General features: G+C 43.5%; 1 protein-coding gene across 4 annotated transcripts in view; it reads left to right on the top strand.

The window, feature by feature from the left end:
• GHR (growth hormone receptor) overlaps positions 1 to 17,532 on the top strand; it is a 107,296-nt gene extending 89,764 nt beyond the window's left edge. For 3 of the 4 annotated variants that reach the window (XM_028747972.2, XM_028747971.2, XM_028747973.2), the window contains exons 3-9: positions 2,775 to 2,916; positions 3,443 to 3,600; positions 5,671 to 5,849; positions 7,640 to 7,805; positions 8,523 to 8,613; positions 12,566 to 12,635; positions 13,460 to 17,532. In XM_028747972.2, coding sequence (XP_028603805.2) covers positions 2,775 to 2,916; positions 3,443 to 3,600; positions 5,671 to 5,849; positions 7,640 to 7,805; positions 8,523 to 8,613; positions 12,566 to 12,635; positions 13,460 to 14,434 — 1,781 coding nt within the window. In that variant the 3' untranslated portion in view covers positions 14,435 to 17,532. Of the gene's footprint in view, positions 1 to 2,774; positions 2,942 to 3,442; positions 3,601 to 5,670; positions 5,850 to 7,639; positions 7,806 to 8,522; positions 8,614 to 12,565; positions 12,636 to 13,459 lie in introns of those variants that run through there. The other variant, XM_028747974.2, reaches the window with a different exon arrangement.
• Positions 17,533 to 17,971: the final 439 nt, after the last annotated feature.

The raw sequence follows: 17,971 nt of genomic DNA, 5'->3' as shown, positions 1-17,971 counted from the left end.
CAGTTGCATAAACTGATGCAGAAAGAATGGCTATGGAAAACAGAGCTACAGGAAACGGCTGTGTTTTTCTATCCATATTCTTTTCTTTTTACCATTTTCCTGCCATTTCTCTTCTGTGTATCACAAAATGGAAGAGACTATTTTCCCTCCAGATGTGATTTACAGCTCCCTGCAACCAACAAGAGCAATGATCAGGGATGGCAGAAGTTGTGTTCCAGCAAATATTCTGGCCGTCCGCAGATTAACTGCCAATGGCCTACTACTGGTCTTCAACTGGTGGATACTCTTGAACCAAGGAAGGTTGCAACAGGAGTACTTCCATGAGGCAAATGTACAGTAAAGAGTTAAGAAATACATCACCAAATGCATGTTTGGGTCTGAGAAGGTTGACGATACCTGCTCTAGAGATAACAGGAGGGTTAATTGATTGACTGCACTATGTGAAGACTTAAGAGGCAACCTGCATTGGCGTGTGGGAATCAAAAGTGAAATAAGGCTTTACAGTGGTACCTCTGGTTACGAACTTAATTCGTTCTGGAGGTCCGTTCTTAAGGTGAAACTGTTCTTATCCTGAGGTGCGCTTTCGCTAATGGGGCCTCCCACTGCGTGTGCACCTCTGGCACGCGATTTCCGCTCACATCCCGGGGCAAAGTTCGCAACCAGGAGCTGCTACTTCCGGGTTAGCGGAGCTCTTAACCCAAAGCGTGCATAACCAGAAGTGTTCATAACCAGAGGTACCACTGTATTTGCAAAGTGCCATCTAATGGCACCATGTCTGGCACCACATCATAGGACATACAGAGTGCAACAGCATTCCAGTTGGGAAGGGTTAAAACGATGTAAATGAATAAATAAAAACAGTCTGGGAAAAGCAAAGCAAAAGGACAGCTTTTTCCAGGACCTCTCTGGTGTGCTGCCACTTACAAATTAAGGCTGCTCAGAATCTCCCCGGGGGATTAGAGGCTTATGTAGCCATTGTGATCCCAAGGACAGAATCCCAGCGAAAACCATCAGAGCCTGCTTCTTTGTTGTTGTTCTTGTTTTATTATGGCCATGGGTTTTAGCTGCGGCCTGCACTCTGGACAAGCTGCAAAGCAGCTGGTGCCAGTTCAGTAGCACCGAATAATTGTGCATTTAGCCAACATAATTCAGAAAGCAAGTGTGTCACCTTCTCTCTGAAGGTTATCTTGGGATCATCGCTGTGTTCTTTTCCACTCCTTGGCAATTATGGCATAGCCAACCCTAACATAACACTATAAAACCGTGACACTGCAGCTCTGTGAAACCAGGCCAGCACAGCATGAAACTTGGGAAGCCAAACGCAACTCTACGGTACAGAAGTTGACAGCAGGAGTCCTAAACTTCCTCTACAGTAGAGGCAGACTGAATATTACTTGAGAGGGAGCTTCATAGGTGAGGTGACACCAGTGAGAATGCCCTGTCTCATGTCACCACCCAGGACCCGTCCAGATGTCCTTTCCTTGGCCATTTGCGATGATTTGTACTCATGCTGCTACTGGAGTAGGCATACATGATCCCGCTTTCAATACTGTTTTGTGCCTGCAGAAGCTTCCAGGGGGACACGTTGTTGCATGTCCTGTAACTTTTCATGCCACAAATGTTTGGGGGTAGGAGGTTGCCCCACTTTTGTTGTGCTGTAGCCCCTTCAGACAGTAATAAGGTGGTGGCATTTGTGGAAGCATCACAGAACGAATCTACCACTAATGTACTATTGTTGTGTTAAGTACAGAATAAACCTAAAATAAAAAATAAGTCTGGAGGGTGGGTCCGACAAGAAAGCCCTGAATGGGGAAAGGCAATAAAAGGTTGAGAAACGCTTCACTGCAAATACTAGGCTGTGAATTTTTTAAGGGTGCTGGTTTATTTAAATATAGGATTGTACGTTTCACTTCTTCCCATGTGAGCTGTCTGGTGAGGGCTTTGTCCTGAAAGCCAGCCTAGAAATATTAAAACTCAGGAACATGGGGCGGCGTTGTATAGAACATCATCCCACAACCTGGTTGCCTCCAGATATTGTTGGACTGCATCTCCCGACAGCCTCAGCCAATACAGCCAACGGTCAGGCATGATGAGAACTACAGTCAAAGCATATGGAGGAGACCTCATGGGGGCAGCTGGTATGAGAGGTGGAATGTTTTGAGCAAGGGTGGGCAACTTTTTTGAGGCCGAGCCAGCCCACTCCCCGGCAGACCTCTCAGTGGGCGGGAGCATGCGCACCCGTATGTGCGCTCAAGCTATTTCCGGCACTCTTCCGGGTCGGAAGAGCACTGGAAATAGCGTATGTGCATGGGCGCTCCTCCATCCTGGAAGTGTGCCAGAAATAGGGTGAGGAGCGCCCGTGTGCATGCACACACGCTATTTCCAGCGCGCTTCTGACCCGGAAGTTGGTCCCCGCAGAGAGAATAAAAATGACGCCATGAAAAAAAAGCACAGAATCCCCACACCGATCCACAGAATGGCTGTGGGCTGGTTCCAGGAAGCTCATGGGCCGGAACCAGCTCATGGGCCTTAGGTTGCTGACCTCTGGTTTTGAGCATCTGCAAATGTCACAGTCAATATGCTACAAAGCAGGTATATTTGTGGCTATGCTTGTTTGTGGTGCCAATATGTGAGGGGAATGACATGGCACGGGGACATAAATTTTAGTTTGGAGTCTGCATTGCTATTTTAATCCCTCGATTGCTGTATTTGATCTCTTTGAAAACATACTCACTCTTTCCTTTTCTTTCTCCCTCTCCACTTTTTACATACAGATTTGTCAGGAAAACCACAGTTCATTAAGTGCCGGTCACCTGAACTGGAAACCTTTTCATGTTACTGGAAGAATGGCAACTTTTCCCATTTAACAGCTGCCGGAGCCGTGAAATTGGTGTATGCAAAAAGGAACCTAGAAAAGTACGGAGGAATTGCTGTCTAAAATGTGTGTTCTGTGTTATAGCACCAGAAATGAGTATCTGGATGAAGGTTATGCAACTGGGGGCGGGGGGGGGGGAGGGAGTTCCTCACACCATAACCTATGCCATTCATGGATCTCTAAGACCCTGAATCTCATGAGGTCAGTATGGAAAAGTACAGACAATAATTACAGTATTAACAGTGACCATTCACAAAAAACAGGCACATTGATAACAGGGACCCTGTCATCAGTAAGCAAATTAATACACATAGCTGTAATGTGAAAACACTGAATTATCAATACATCCACTACATGTGTTAATAACGTTTCAAGGGTTTGGGGTTGTTGCTGGGTTTTTTTGTGGTTGTTATTTTTGCAAAGTCACATACAGGTGGTCTTCTGCTTTATAATCAACCAGTCTGCTCCAAACTCTACCTAGCCACTCTTTTCCCTAAAAGGGGTGGGGAGAAGAGGATGCTCATAATATCCTTATTTTTTCACAGTTCTTTCTTCCTATCCTTCTAGGCTGGGCAAATGGAAAGAATGTCCTGATTATGTAACCGCCGGTGAAAACAGCTGTTATTTCAACAAAACCTACACCTCCATTTGGGTTCCTTATTGTGTCAGGCTGGTTAATGGAAGCAAGATGTATGACGAATTATGTTTCCGCGTGGAGGACCTAGGTATGTTTCCGCTACGTGCTTCCATTGCAGCCATGTAAGCAAAGCTAAATTTGCATATTAGTTTGAAGCAGCTCCTGGCCCTACCATTAGGCAGAAGTAGGCATGTTGCCTCAGGAAGCTGATTTTGAGCATCGCCTAAGGGCAGCTGTTTTATTGAATTTCTTGTTATTGTAGTTATTGGAACATTGGGATCTGGGGATGGGAGTCATACTCCAAAACATCTAGAAGGCACCAGCTTGTCACAGTACTCCAGATGAGATACAACTGCAGCATACATCACCATGGCCAGGTCCAGCATGGTTTGCCACAGTGGCCTTAGTTAAGCAAAAGTACACCTGGGAATCCAGATCTAGGCATTTTCTCAAATCCTAAACCTGAGTCTTTCAGGGGTGTACAGTCCGGTTCAAGACTAGTTGAACTCTTATTCACTGATACGTCTTTCTACTGACCAGGAGCTCCTCTGGCTTGTCCGGGGTGTTCAGATGATCCCTTTGCACATTCACTGAACACCTGGAAACAGGGTTTAGGGTTTAGTCCAGGGGTCAGCAAACTTTTTCAGCAAGGCACCGGTCCACTGTCCCTCAGACCTTGTGGCGGATGGATTATATTTTTTGGGGGGGGGGGATGAACGAATGCCTATGCCCCACAAATAACCCAGAGATGCATTTTAAATAAAAGGGCACATTCTACTCATGTAAAAACATGCTGATTCCTGGACTGTCCATGGGCCAGATTTAGAAGGTGATTGGGCCAGATGTGGCCCCCGGGCCTTAGTTTACCTACCCATGGTTTAGTCCATTGGCTACATCCATAAATATGTACCTGTGTAGGCAGTCTCTTTTGAAGATCCCACTTGCATGAAGAAGATCCTGTGTACAGGCATCTGTACTCACATAGGGGCCAATGTTTGGAATTAGCCAGATCCCAGGTGCATTACACACCTGGCTATCGACCACTTGTGATCAAGTGAAGATGCCTGGGTGCCAGGATGTGCATGCCTAGGGATCATTGGATCTTGACTGTTTTCACACCCTGATACCACATCCTGTAGAATTCTATCAGTTATCTGCACAACTGGGGAAAAAATGCTTCTTTTGTGCAGAAGCAGTGAACGACGTTATAGTTAATTGTTGTAGCTTGTCTTTGCTTGCCCCACCCCACTGCCCCGCTCACAGTTGTGAAGACTATTCCTATGTTATTGTTTTGTTTTTTTAAAAAGATATTTATTCAGGTTTTTTTAAAAGTTTGTATAAAATAGAAAAAACAGAAAACAGAAAGAAAAACAATAATACATACATACAAAACAAATACAACAACAAGTATAATTTCAATCCCTTGTATTCATAAAACTTACTTTCCCGACCTCCTCATACCTCCCCTTTCTGTATTCCATTCTCTAATTAATTCAATTCAGCAAATCCCTCCCCTAATTTCTATTTAATTTTTGACCTTTCTTTTCTTATTTACCTAATCATTACAGCTAAAACCACTTAGTTTCTGAATCAACATCATTCTAACATTCAATAATTTTACAATGTTTCTATGTTATTGAATGGTCCGTGTCACCATTAAGAAAAAGAGGTAGGAATAGGCAATTATATATGTGGACTGTCCCTGAATAAAGTGGCTTTTCTTCTTTAGGTTCTCAAATTTCTTAACTTAGGTTGTCATCTGAACTAGCCAGGTTTTTAACATGGGAATCAATCAATGTCAGTCCATCATTTGAAAAATAAAACTTTAGCGCCATCTTTCCCCCAAATGGCAACTAGGCATTCTGTTTTGGCGACCTTGCAACCTTGGTTTAAGGAGCCATTTGGTGCCTAGTTTAAATATCTTCAGTTTCTAACACTGAACAAGTGTCCATTGGTGGGAAAGGGCCAGCAGCCACCTCAGCATTGGGCTAGCAGTCACAGGAATGGTCCTACTCACTAATACATGCATTCTGTGGACCTACTGGGAATGCTTTGTTAAAAAATAAATAAAAAAGGAACTCCTTTCTGTCATTGGATATTGGGAAATTTCAAAAAATGATCTTTACTCGTTGGGGTAAAAATGTGTTTTAATTCACAGTCATACCAGACCCTCCCATCGGACTCAACTGGACTGTTCTGAACACCAGCCCAATAGGCATCTATACCGATATCCAAGTCACCTGGAAGCCTCCACCTTCCGCAGACGTTCAGAATGGATGGATCACCCTCCACTACCAGCTGCAGTACAAAGAAGTCAATGAGACAGAGTGGAAGAAGGTATGTGTACTAGGAGCAAGGCCCAGAGAATGTCAAGTTTTGGGGGTGGCTAACCCCTGATCCAAGGGACACGGGTGGAGCTGTGGGTTAAACCACAGAGCCTAGGACTTGCCGATAAGAAGATCGGTGGTTCGAATCCCCGCCACAGGGTGAGCTCCCGTTGCTCGGTCCCTGCTCCTGCCCACCTAGCAGTTTGAAAGCACGTCAAAGTGCAAATAGATAAATAGGTACTGCTCGGGCGGGAAGGTAAACGGTGTTTCTGTGCACTGCTCTGGTTCGCCAGAAGCAGCTTAGTCATGCTGACCACATGACCCGGAAGCTGTACGCCGGCTCCCTCGGCCCATAAAGAGAGATGAGCACCGCAACCCCAGAGTTGGTCACAACTGGACCTAATGGTCAGGGGTCCCTTTACCTTTACCTTTTAACCCCTGATCCAGCCCCTGAAGTGTAACCCCTGAAGACCGCTTGAGAATTGGGTGGCAGCAGGGGTGCAAAAAAAAGGAACGGAAACCCTCTGACTAAATTGGGGCTCTGCACAGTGGAGTAGATGATGTATGTTTCTGCTGTCCTGAGATTGGCTCTGGAGCCGCAAGTTCATATGCTACCCAGAATTCCACATGTGTGCCCTGGGCTGGGTGGGTTTTGCACATATGTGCAAAAGCATGGTCTGGCTATTTTTTTAGCCACACACACACTTCTTTGGCCACCAGCATGTGACCCTTAGAGTGCAGTGTGGCCGCTGGACCGAAAAAGGTTAACCACTGCAGCCAGCTGTGGAACAGTGTGTCACCCCTTGATCCAAGGACAGCACTAACTGGAGTTTTCGGCAGCTTCTAGTTTCTGCGGTTTTGAAGTCGTTCATTTACTGGGTTATGGGAAAGGATGCAGACAATGGTGCTGCCTAACACACACATAAAGAATAAATAAAACCAACACTTGTTAAGGAAAGCTTATTTAAACCCTAAGGCTGCAATCCAGGCCTAACACATCTTGGAATAAGCCTCGCTGAGTTCAGTAGGGCTTACTTCTGAGGAGATGTGATTAAGATTGCGCTGCAAATGTTGGCACATCTTATCTACATTGAACTTTCAGTGAAATAGGTAAGTTTCCCCTAATTGTTTTGTCACAACAGCTTTCCTATATTATTGATTCTCCGTGTTGTTGTTAATATTTTCTCCTTTGTGTTGCAATAATTGCTCATCTACTCCCTGCGTTGCCTCTTATTTTAAACCGTCGTGGGTGGTTTTAATTGCAGCCACTTCAATCTCAGTTGGGCTTTAATGCATTTCTAATGCATTATTCAAGAAAACATTTGACTTTAAAATTATTAACGATTTGTTTTGAGATGTAAATTTATTTCAGTCCATTGTCTCCTTTTTTAATTGCAGCACATTAATTGAAGATTATGGCCCTTATTAATTCTTTAAATCAGATTCAAGTTGTGTACCATTCAATGCCTTTTCAAACCCAGTCCATAATAATAATAATAGCCATTAGTGGAATGAGCTCCCCTGAATTCAGGGCTGCTTACACCTGGCTGCCGAACTCCCTCAGGAGGTTGTGGACTCTGCTTCAAGCAGAGCTTGTATAGCCATCTGTCATGGATGCTTTAGCTGAGATTCCTGCATTTCAGGGGGTTGGACTAGATGACCCTAGGGGTCCCTTCCTACTCTACAGTTCTGTGAATCTGTAATTCTAAGACCCCCTCCCCCCATAAGTGTTTTGCTTATGAGCAAAGAGCAGCCTTTCTCGTAAGACTGCTCAGAAAACCGCTCCGTTTATTTTTCCAGCTGGAGCCAAAGGCCGCCACGATGTTTCCTGTATATTCTTTGAAGACGTGCCACGATTACGAGATACGAGTCCGGGCGCAAGGGGTTTCTGAAATGTATGGGGACTTCAGTGACACCCTCTACGTATCTTTTGACTCCGCAGGCAAGGTGCCATGCGATGACGAAGGTAAGTGGGGTGGAAAAGAGATCTTATTTGAAATATCTCCACTTCATGCCCGACTTCTATGCCCTGGCCTCACTGCAGACATGATATGCGCGCCAGGGTGGGCTTCTGCAGCACCCCTCAGGCTCCAAAGTCTGCCACACACCCCAAAACAAATACCGTACTTTTCTGTGTATAAGACTGGGGTTTTTCCTTTAAAAATTACGCTAAAAAGGTGGGGGTCGTGTTATACATGGATAGTGCATAGGGTGGACGTTTGATTGGTTGCTGCCACTGCTGTCAGCAGCTATTGGGCGTGTTATTGGTTGCTGCCTCAATGGCTGGTGTTGATTGGCTGACGCTGCTGCAATTGGGTGGGCGATTGGCAGCTTCTGCCGGAGAGAGAACAGAGGCACATTTAGTGACGCATGCGGGTGACTGATTTTTGGCAATCCCTCTTTAAAAAAGCACAACAACTCTGTGCCACCCCACCCCCCCATTTTCTTAAATTTGAGTCCCCAAAAATAGGGGGCATCTTATACATGGAAAATACAGTATATGTGGGTTTCTCTCTCTCTCTCTCTCTCTCTCTCTCTCTCTCTCTCTCTCTCTCTCTGTGTGTGTGTGTGTGTGTGTGTGTGTGTGTGTGTATCAGCATGAGATCATCAAAGAATACTAAAGACCAAATACCAAATACGGTAACTGAAAGAACTCACAGTTCTTGCTTCTTTCTTGTTTCAGAATTCTCATTTCCTTGGCCTATGGTGTTTGCCTTTGGTACGCTTGGCGTAATGGTGATGTTAACTGGGCTGCTCTTTTCTAAACAGAAGAAGTAAGTTATTTGCTAGATTGCACGTGACAATGTGTCACGCTTTGAACAACCAGTTGTCCTAAACCTTCTCCCATGCTTCAGTAAAAATGGATCCAATGTTGGTCCTCTTCAACGTAGTAGGCCCATTAAAATGAACAGACATGAGTAACATAGGTCCTTTCGTTCCAGTGAACCTACTCTGGACCACGTTCAGCCCCTCAGGCCTAAGGATCCCTGCCACTGGATTCGACTGCTAGTTGTCCGTTTTGCACTAACAGAAAGCTCATGTGAACATTCTGTTCATGTTGCATCCTATAATGTTGGAGCCACAACCTCAAGTCAGTTCATAGCTTGTGCATTTCATGTGAATTCATGACTGACATCACGCAAACAGCCTGCTCACATCAGCTTTGGCCAATGGCTCACTGTTGTATCAAACTGTTAACACAGACAGACCAGTGAGAAAATCCATTTCCAGTTTCTATAACGTTCCGTGACACGGGTACACAAAACTCCTCAAGGCAACAGTTTAAAAAGCAGTGGTTCCAGGAGAAGCAAGAGGAAGCATGGCTCAAGCCATGCTGAAGGAGAGAACCTTTTCATGTTAGTATGGTGTTTTTTTTAAAAAAAGGGAGCAGTTACTTCCAGATTTGGCTTTACTCCAAAGTGACCTCAGCAATGAAATCAGCATTAGTGGGGATAAAAAGGCTTGCAGCCTAATTCTCTGGCTGCAGCAATCCCAGTACAAAGCATAGCCCAAACTACACATGATGTTAAAGGCATCTTTGAATTTCATATGTAGGGGGTGGGGCTTTTAAACTGCATATATCATCAGCTGGGAGGCTGATAGTTATTCGGATTGCAGCAGGCATGGAAGCGTGATATGGCACTATGAGGGGATACCTTTCCAATACAGATATTAACTTCCATGGAGGGATTTTCCTGAGGATCACTGCAGGGGAGAAAGAGTTAAATTCCTCCTTCTTCCTTCCTCCTCCCCCATTTATTTATTTCAGTTAATAACCAGTTGAGATGGAGTGGGGAAAACCAAAATCATAAGACACAGTATGGTACATTAAGCTCTGATCTGCATGATTAACATACAGACAGACATAAGACACACACACACACACACACACACACACACACGATGGTATTTGCAATTTCTAAAAACTGCATGCTAAATGCATTTAACATTGATATGTGCTTTGGGCTTTCACTGCGCAGGCATTATATGAAGAAGTGAATGTGCCCATTGCACAGGTTTCCTTTTTTTACAAGGCTAGTCAACTGATTTTGGAATTGTAATTTAATAATTAAATGTCTTTCCTCCGATTATTTTATTGATTTGCATTCATATCCATTTGCATGCATCCATATCTAAATATCTGTGAAATACTGAAGGAAGATAACCTCTTTCACACTTGTCCATGATCAAAAGATACCACTGAGGTGTCAGAAAGAAGGCCATCTCTTTGATGCTTGCTTTCTTTCTTTCTTATTCCTTATTACAATAACACACCAGTACCAAAACAGCCTTAAATTATAAATGTGAGCCTTTGTCAATCCTACCACCTACCACCTACCACCTCAATCCTACCACCTCACTGATCACCTTCACCACTCAGCCCATGAGCTGTCCAAATTTAGATGTGATCCCATCACTTAAAAGAGTTGGGAAAGAATTATCAATTAAAGCTTTGGTCCACTCATCTAATTGATTAATGCTTGCAGTGTTCTGTCTGCACTGTTAATACAAGCTTCCTAAACAGCAGAATACGAGGCTGTTTGCAAGATCTGCTAGCACGTAGAGCTAATTCTAGGGGAGGAAATTGAACAGCTCATGGGTTGAGTGGCAAAGATGATGTGCAATTACTTCATCCTACAGTTTGTAACTCAACACACATTTCCCATGCTACTGGAAAGCCGCCAAAAGCAGAAGGACCAGAAGTATTTGTAAGGTGGATTGCACTCAGGGCTAGTAGTGTGTAGAGGCAATTGCCTTGTAGCTTCTGCCTATTATTAATGCAACCCACATTCTCCACCCAACCTGCCTACTTACTATGCCTAGTTGATAGTGTGAATTGGTCTTTAGTCAAGTTTATTGCAGGGTTGGGAGCCCAGCTATTGGCATGGTTCTTGCCCTAGAGCAGAGGCAACCAAGATGGCGCCCTCCAGATCTTGCTGGACTACAACTCCCATAATCCCTGACCATTGGCCATGCCAGCTAGGATCTATGGGAATTGGGTTCCAACAACATTTGGAAGAGACTACATTGGCCAGACTTTAAATCCCTGCTTAGCCATGAACTTAGTGTGTCATCCTGCCAACTCATCCTCAGTTTCTCATCTGTACAAAGGAACTGTTACTTGATGACAGAGTATTTATATCTGAGGGTTATCGGGCAATAAATCTGTCTGTGGTGTTACATCTGTGATAGCTGTGTTACCCATACATGTTGCCAGGTGACTGAGTGGATGAATCATAGAAATAACAGGAACTTCCAAGGGCCTCCATATTTAACCTCCCAGTGAGGATTTAGGATTTTATCCCCATTGGTTATATATAGTAAACAGATGTTCAAAACAGAACAAAAACAAGAGAAGGAAATTTACCCATCCTTGTATTTGACATCAGTTACTTGATTCAGAAAGTACTAAAGATGGCTTTTGAAATTCTCATATGCTGCAAATCACCCTTTGCTAAAGACCAGAATTCATGCTGACTTAATTCCCAATGATTTGTGCATTCCCCTTTTTTTGCTGGCTTTCACTGAAGGCCAATGTCACTAGTGAGAAGTATTATATCCTCAACAGCAACCAACCCTTTATTTATAGAACTGGATGACCTCCCTTCCATTTCTCTCCAACATGTCTTTTGACTTTCGTAAGAAAGGCACTCTGCACAATATTGAGTAATCCCATCCTGGCCACATACCCAAATGCGCATTGTTTTTCTAAAACGTTGCTAGTTATGACATTTATTATTTCAGTCTCCCAGTTTCAAGATAAGAATCTTGCAGCCATTCATTCTCAAGTTATGCAAAATGAAAGGGCTGCATCATTTCAAACTGGGAGTGGGGGGTTCCATAATAATTTTGAATGCTTTCCCACTTAAGGCTCCTTGCCTTTAGTAAACAGTATATCACTGAGAGGACTACACTGAGCCTTTCTCCTTGCTATTTTAGTTTTACACATGAAGGGTGCTTTATTTTGAAATACAGTTTAGAATGCAGACAACAAAACATGTGCATGCACGCACATACAAAAATGCAACAAGATCTCTAAAGGAATAAATAAATGAATTCTTAGCATACCATGCTTATGGGACGACTTGCTTACTAGTCTGTGTGACAGATGTGCACACACATCTGTACTTGATTGGAATTTGATCAGAAATTTGAGGGGCTTCCACACAGGAAACCATAGTACCATTTTGTTTGCTTGCTTATTTAGTAAAATGTATACACTGCTTGGTTGTTGTTGTTGGTGGTGTTGTTTAAAAAAACACATTTCAAGGCAGAGGAAAGGTGGAATATAAATGTAAGAAATAAAATAAAGAAGCATGGCTCTGGGGACTTAATTCTGGTCTAATGTGGAAAAATTCCTGGCAGTAATCAGCAACCATATTCCAAAATCCTTCCCTATTAGACACTCCCACCAAATGCAGGGATCTTTTTACTCAAGGGAAGGCCAAAAATATAGCCCCCTATCGACAGACCGAAGTGGCGCAGTCCAGAATTCTGCAACTTCAGAATTCTATATAACTTGCAGAAAAGTTCCTACAGAAGTAAAAATGTCCTTCAAACCCCAGTTTGGAATATTGTCAGGTTTGTGCAAATGCTACCCAAGTATTCAACAACATGTTACCAAAACACACATTTTTGTTTTTATTATTCATGATATACTTTTTTGTGTTTCTTCTGTAGCCACAAAAGGTTTCTTTGTGTTAAAAGTTGCTATTTCTTTTCAAGGTTAAAGATACTGATTCTTCCTCCTGTTCCAGTTCCCAAAATTAAAGGAATCGATCCAGACCTCTTCAAGGTAATTTGTTGTGGGGAAGCTATGGAAGAGTGTTCAGAATGATCAGAGTAACTGACTGTAGCAACACTAAACAGTCTAAAATGGTGTGCTACCTAAGAAATTTGGTTGTGTGAGGGCTTTCTTGAGGATTGTGAGATCATGTCTTCCACTCTTGGCACAAGCACCAGTGCTGTGGGGTGAATCCTATAAATACTATGGAAATCAAATAGCAATACAATAAAATTTAGCATATAAGAAATAAAAGAAGCAATGAAGTCACAATTACAAATCATACAGCATATGGCACAGCACATTACAGTTGCTACAACAGGCAAAACAATGGTCCACCAAGACCCTAAGCAATTTGATGTGAGGAAAAGTTTGGGAATGAGTTGTCTAGACCAGTGATGGCCAAACTTGGCCCTCTAGCTGTTTTGGGACTACAATTCCCATCGTCCCTGACCACTGGTCCTGTTAGCTAGGGATGATGGGAGTTGTAGTCCCAAAGCAGCTGTAGGGTCAAGTCTAGGGCAATGACACACAGGAGCCTTCAAGTATGAACCTGATCTCTTTTTCATAGCACACTAGCAGTTCTCTCCCAGCCATCTAGTGTGTTCTAACACACAGTTCGGACATAGCTGTCAACGTTTCCCTTTTTTTAAGGGAAATTCCCTTATTCCGAATAGGATTCCTCGCAAGAAAAGGGAAAAGTTGACAGCTATGAGTTCGGGACTTCAGCTGGCCTTTCTGTTGCACACATATAATACAGGCATATTTAATCATTCAGGTAACTTTTGCTCCTCTCTTGCAATTTGTCATTTTATTTTTTTTAATTGGCTCTATAGAAAGGAAAACTTGATGAAGTCAACTCCATCTTAGCCAGTCATGGTAGCTGCATGCCACCACTGTACGGAGACGACTCTTGGGTGGAATTCATTGAGCTGGATATAGACGAGGCAGAAGAGAGGAACGAAGGATTGGATACTGACAGGCTCCTCAGCGACGACCACTTGAAGTCTCAAGGCTGCCTTGGCGTAAGGGATGACGATTCTGGGAGAGCCAGCTGCTGTGAGCCGGATATCCCAGAGACTGACTTCAGCGCCAGCGACACCTGCGACGGAACCTCAGACATCGACCAGTCCAAGAAGGCAAACCACAAAGAGGAGGATCTCTTGGGCCTTGACCAGAAAGACAACGAGAAGCCAGCGTCAGGTCTTCAGGGGGTGCCTGATCGCCCGGGCGAAGACGAGCAGCCCAAAGCCCATGTCTCTGTCGCTGACACTATCAAGACGACCAGCCTGCCTGTCAAGACCCAGCTGAGCAACCAGAATTCAATGGCCAACATTGACTTTTACACACTGGTCAGCGACATTACTCCGGGAGGGAGGGTTGTGCTTTCCCCTGGGCAAAAGGTTAAGATGGGGGGAGATTCGAGCGAGACTCCGAAAGAACCAGTTGCCCAGTGCCAACCCAGCTTCGACATGGACAGTGCCTATTTCTGTGAGCTGGATGTGAAAAAATTTGTCCCCGCCACGCTTCACAAAGAGGCTGAGCCAGAAGTTCAAGACCAGAGCTTTCCTGAAAATGCTTACTTCACCGCCGAGAGCCTTACCCCTACAGCTGTGAATCCTGCGAGGGCAGCAGTTCAGGAAGAGCCAGGAAGTGCCGAGGTGCTTGTGGCAGACTATACCTCCATCCATGTAGTGCAATCTCCGCAAGGCCTTGTGCTCAACGCCACCGCTCTCCCAGTGCCAGACAAGGAATTCATCGCGTCCTGTGGTTACGTGAGCACAGACCAACTAAACAAAATGCTGCCCTAATTTTCCTTGAACTGAGTAGGAAGTGGTGCCATCCCCATCCCTTCCCCACTCCTCAGTCCATGCCTCTGTGAGGCTCTGAAACACATGCAGATCTCCCTGTGAGCAGGGGTTTCAATGCCCACTTTGGTGTGGAGCTACGTGTTCACATTGGAGGCCATCCATTCTCACCTAGAGCCTTTGAATTGGGGAGTGTATATATTTCGATGGCATGGAGTTGGCTTGGGGAGTGTGTATGCTTCAACCAAAACAAACGCGTTCAGTATTTTCAGAGGGGTGTCGGCTAGTGCATTCCCTTCTCCGTTTACCTGAGATGTTGAGTCAATCACAGTATTGCTGTCGTGTGTTGTAAATATTGTCTTATGAAACGTCGGTGGGGTTGGTTCAGTAGCAGTGAGTGTCTTTTGTTATTTGTGGGTGTTGATTTGGGGTCATTCTTAATGCATTGGACGGCAGTGTAACGTTACATAAATCATCTTTATTCGAAAAGCTAATGTCAGGTGTTTTCTGCAGTTTGAGGAAGTTCATGTTAAAATTCTACCATATGCAGAGATGTTGATACTGGGAATTGAAGAATGAAATACTGGGAAGGACAGGGGGGAAATTGTTGGGCTAAATAATACATTTATTTTGATTTATATAAATATACATATTTTAATACTTTAGACAAGCAGGCATGGATATTTTATATTTACACTGCACACTGTAGTTTAATTATAATGATCCGTCTATGGAATGTATCTGCTGCAATCATTGTAGCAACTTTAAAAGAAGAAAAGAATATAAGGAGAATATTATTTTTTACAGAAAGTTTTTATACCTCCACAAAAGCTATAGAGAACTAGTTGCTACACTAGTTTGTTGAGGCCTATTCGTTTCTTAAAAGTGCTATTCATGCTTCTGTATTTTACATGTAGCAAATCAGAACATGTACAAACTATACAAGATCTGTCACAAGAGTCTGTTGTGGTAACAAGACATAACACAGTTTGTACAGCAGTAAAAACTACAATGGGTTTGGATTTTTTGCGGCCTTTCCAGAACACTATCCACTTTTATGGGACGTTTAGAAACACACACTGGTGAATAAGCGCCAGTGACTTGACAACACTATGCTTCACAATATATCCTGAAGTCCTTTCCTCAAAAAACTGTTGAGGACCTCTCAGCGCTAATATTCTCAGTGGAAGCTGATCAGGGGGCTCCAGGCTGTTTGTAAAGCTCAGACTCCAAATCAAATGAAGCTACAGAACTCAGTACAGTATTGTTAACAGTGTAGTTTGTTTGTTTGTGTGTTTGTCTTTAGCATATTCTGCACGTCAGTTGTTCAGAGGCTTTAAAGAAGTCGCGTTGCTTACGCCTCATTTACAATTTACCTGTGTTTTTCTCTCTCAAGGTACGCCTTAACATACTTCAATCTCAAATTTTGTTTACATAATCGGGGGCTAAATTCAAAGACCCTGCAAACACGCCCCCCCATCCCCGCTTCCTTTCTCCATGCTGCCCTTATATGCAGCTGTTTTTAGACCCAAAGCGTCTCCAGCTCAGAATTTCTGGAGTCCAGTGTTCTGAACTGTGGGGCGCAGGACGCAGGGCCCACTTCAAGCCGGGGGAATCATACAAATATGCCTTAACTGAGCCCACATCCTGGATGCATCTAGTTCAATATTGCCTACTCTTGAGTGGCAGCAGCTCTCCGGGAGTTTAGGCAAAGAACTTTAGTATAACCTACTACCTAATTGTTTCTTTTAAAAAGTGGAGATGAGAGAGATCAAACCTGGAGCCTTCTGCCACTGAGCTGTGGGTACAAATCCGTACCATACCAAAACATTGCTGTGAACTAGGCAGAACTCAAGAGCCTGCTACTGCTGTTCCTTGATCACAGGTCGCACATTCAACCAATAAAACGGTTGCTGGCTGTTGCATTGCCATCTCCACACTAATGCACAGCCGAGTGGAGGAAATAAGCAGGACTCTCATGGGTGAATCATGTCCAAGTGTGTTTGATGTGTTAAAATGTATTTCACGATTGCAGCACTGGCCCCACAGGACTCCGTGGGACTTGCTTCTGAATAAACTTGCTTAGGATCACACTGAAGCAGTAGCAGCATGGTTACATGTGGCTCCTTGATGATTTAGGGTTTCAAAAGCTCTGTCCCAAGTTGTCAGGGAAAGCCATGAAGTCATCCTGAGCAGGAAAGAGGAGATGCTGCTGGACCTTATGTTATTGGTAGTTACCGTATCTTACTAGTCTCCTTTAGCAGTTGGGATGGGGAAGAGGAGGGGAGATTAGCTGGAGGTAACAGATGGGGTAAACCAGAAGTATCCCTTTCTTGCATCATCTGGTTGCCTTCCAGGCTGTGATTATACATTATATTATCCAAAAGACTGTGCCAACAGTAACAGCTTTTGTCTCAGGTGAGTAGAGCTCTGTGAAAGCAGATCACAGCAAGCTGCAGTACGTGGCCTGAAACCACGTGTAAATGAAAACAAAATACTGAGTTTTATTATAGACCACAGTTGTGAATTTTAAAATCCAAGCATCTTGGATCATGTAAGCAAGCTTTGAGAAGCAAAGCAAATTAGAGGGGAAGACTCTGCCATAAGCATTTCTAAAGAAAAAAAATGTAGCTCAGAAACAAATCATGATTTGCTTCAGAAGTCAACGTTGTTTTTTATGTACTTGCTATTTTAACAAATATAAATATTTTAAGCCACAAATAAGAGCAAGGATGTGTTGCCCTCCAAATGTTTGAAACTGGGAAATTCTGCATTTGGCTCGTACTTTTAAGCTGATGTTTATTAGATACTCTGCTAATTTGCTGTTAAATTTTTCTAACAGCTGCCTTCTTTAGTTCTAGGCCCTAATGCCATTGAAGCTATGTGAGTCTCTCTCGGGGGCAAGCAAGTCTTATTGACAAGTGTGTTTCTATCACCAAAAACTAGTTAAATACCTCAATCAATCTCAGAATGTCATTTTGGTACTCTGCTGGTTACACAAGCCATTATACCCCAGTATAAAGATTTGTGTCCTTCTGTTTATATTTAACTTGCCTTCTGTCAGTGTTCCTTATTTCAATAAATTTATTTTCTTCAATCCATTATGACATCATTGCATATTTTATTGCACAAACTTTACAGAGGGGGAAAACACATTTAATATTTTATTCTTTAACCATCACAATGCCACAGGTGTCATTTCTGTCCTGTAATCCTCAAGTATGTAAGTGGGGCTTAGAGAGGGCACGACTGACAGCCACTATCTGAGAAAATTCAAGCGGCACAAGCTCTTCCGCCTACATTGAAAAGTTGTGGGGAAGAGATGCACCCTGTCCTACTCCAGACCTCCACTCTCATCCCTGTGGAAACTGCAGCCTCAGCCAGTGAAACTTCATTGGAAACATTTAAGGGCCAAACTAGTTGCTAGCCAATTGTATTGATACAATGAGTATGCACTTTTAAAACAATTTAAATAGTCTTGGGGAAACCTAAGCAAGGATTTTACTCTGCCACCTTCTGCCACCATCTCAAGAAAAATTG

This window comes from Podarcis muralis, chromosome 11 (assembly GCF_964188315.1).
Source record: "Podarcis muralis chromosome 11, rPodMur119.hap1.1, whole genome shotgun sequence".
NCBI classification, from domain to species: domain Eukaryota; kingdom Metazoa; phylum Chordata; class Lepidosauria; order Squamata; family Lacertidae; genus Podarcis; species Podarcis muralis.
Note: the sequence above shows the minus strand (reverse complement) of the source record. Positions and strands in the feature narration are given on the sequence as shown.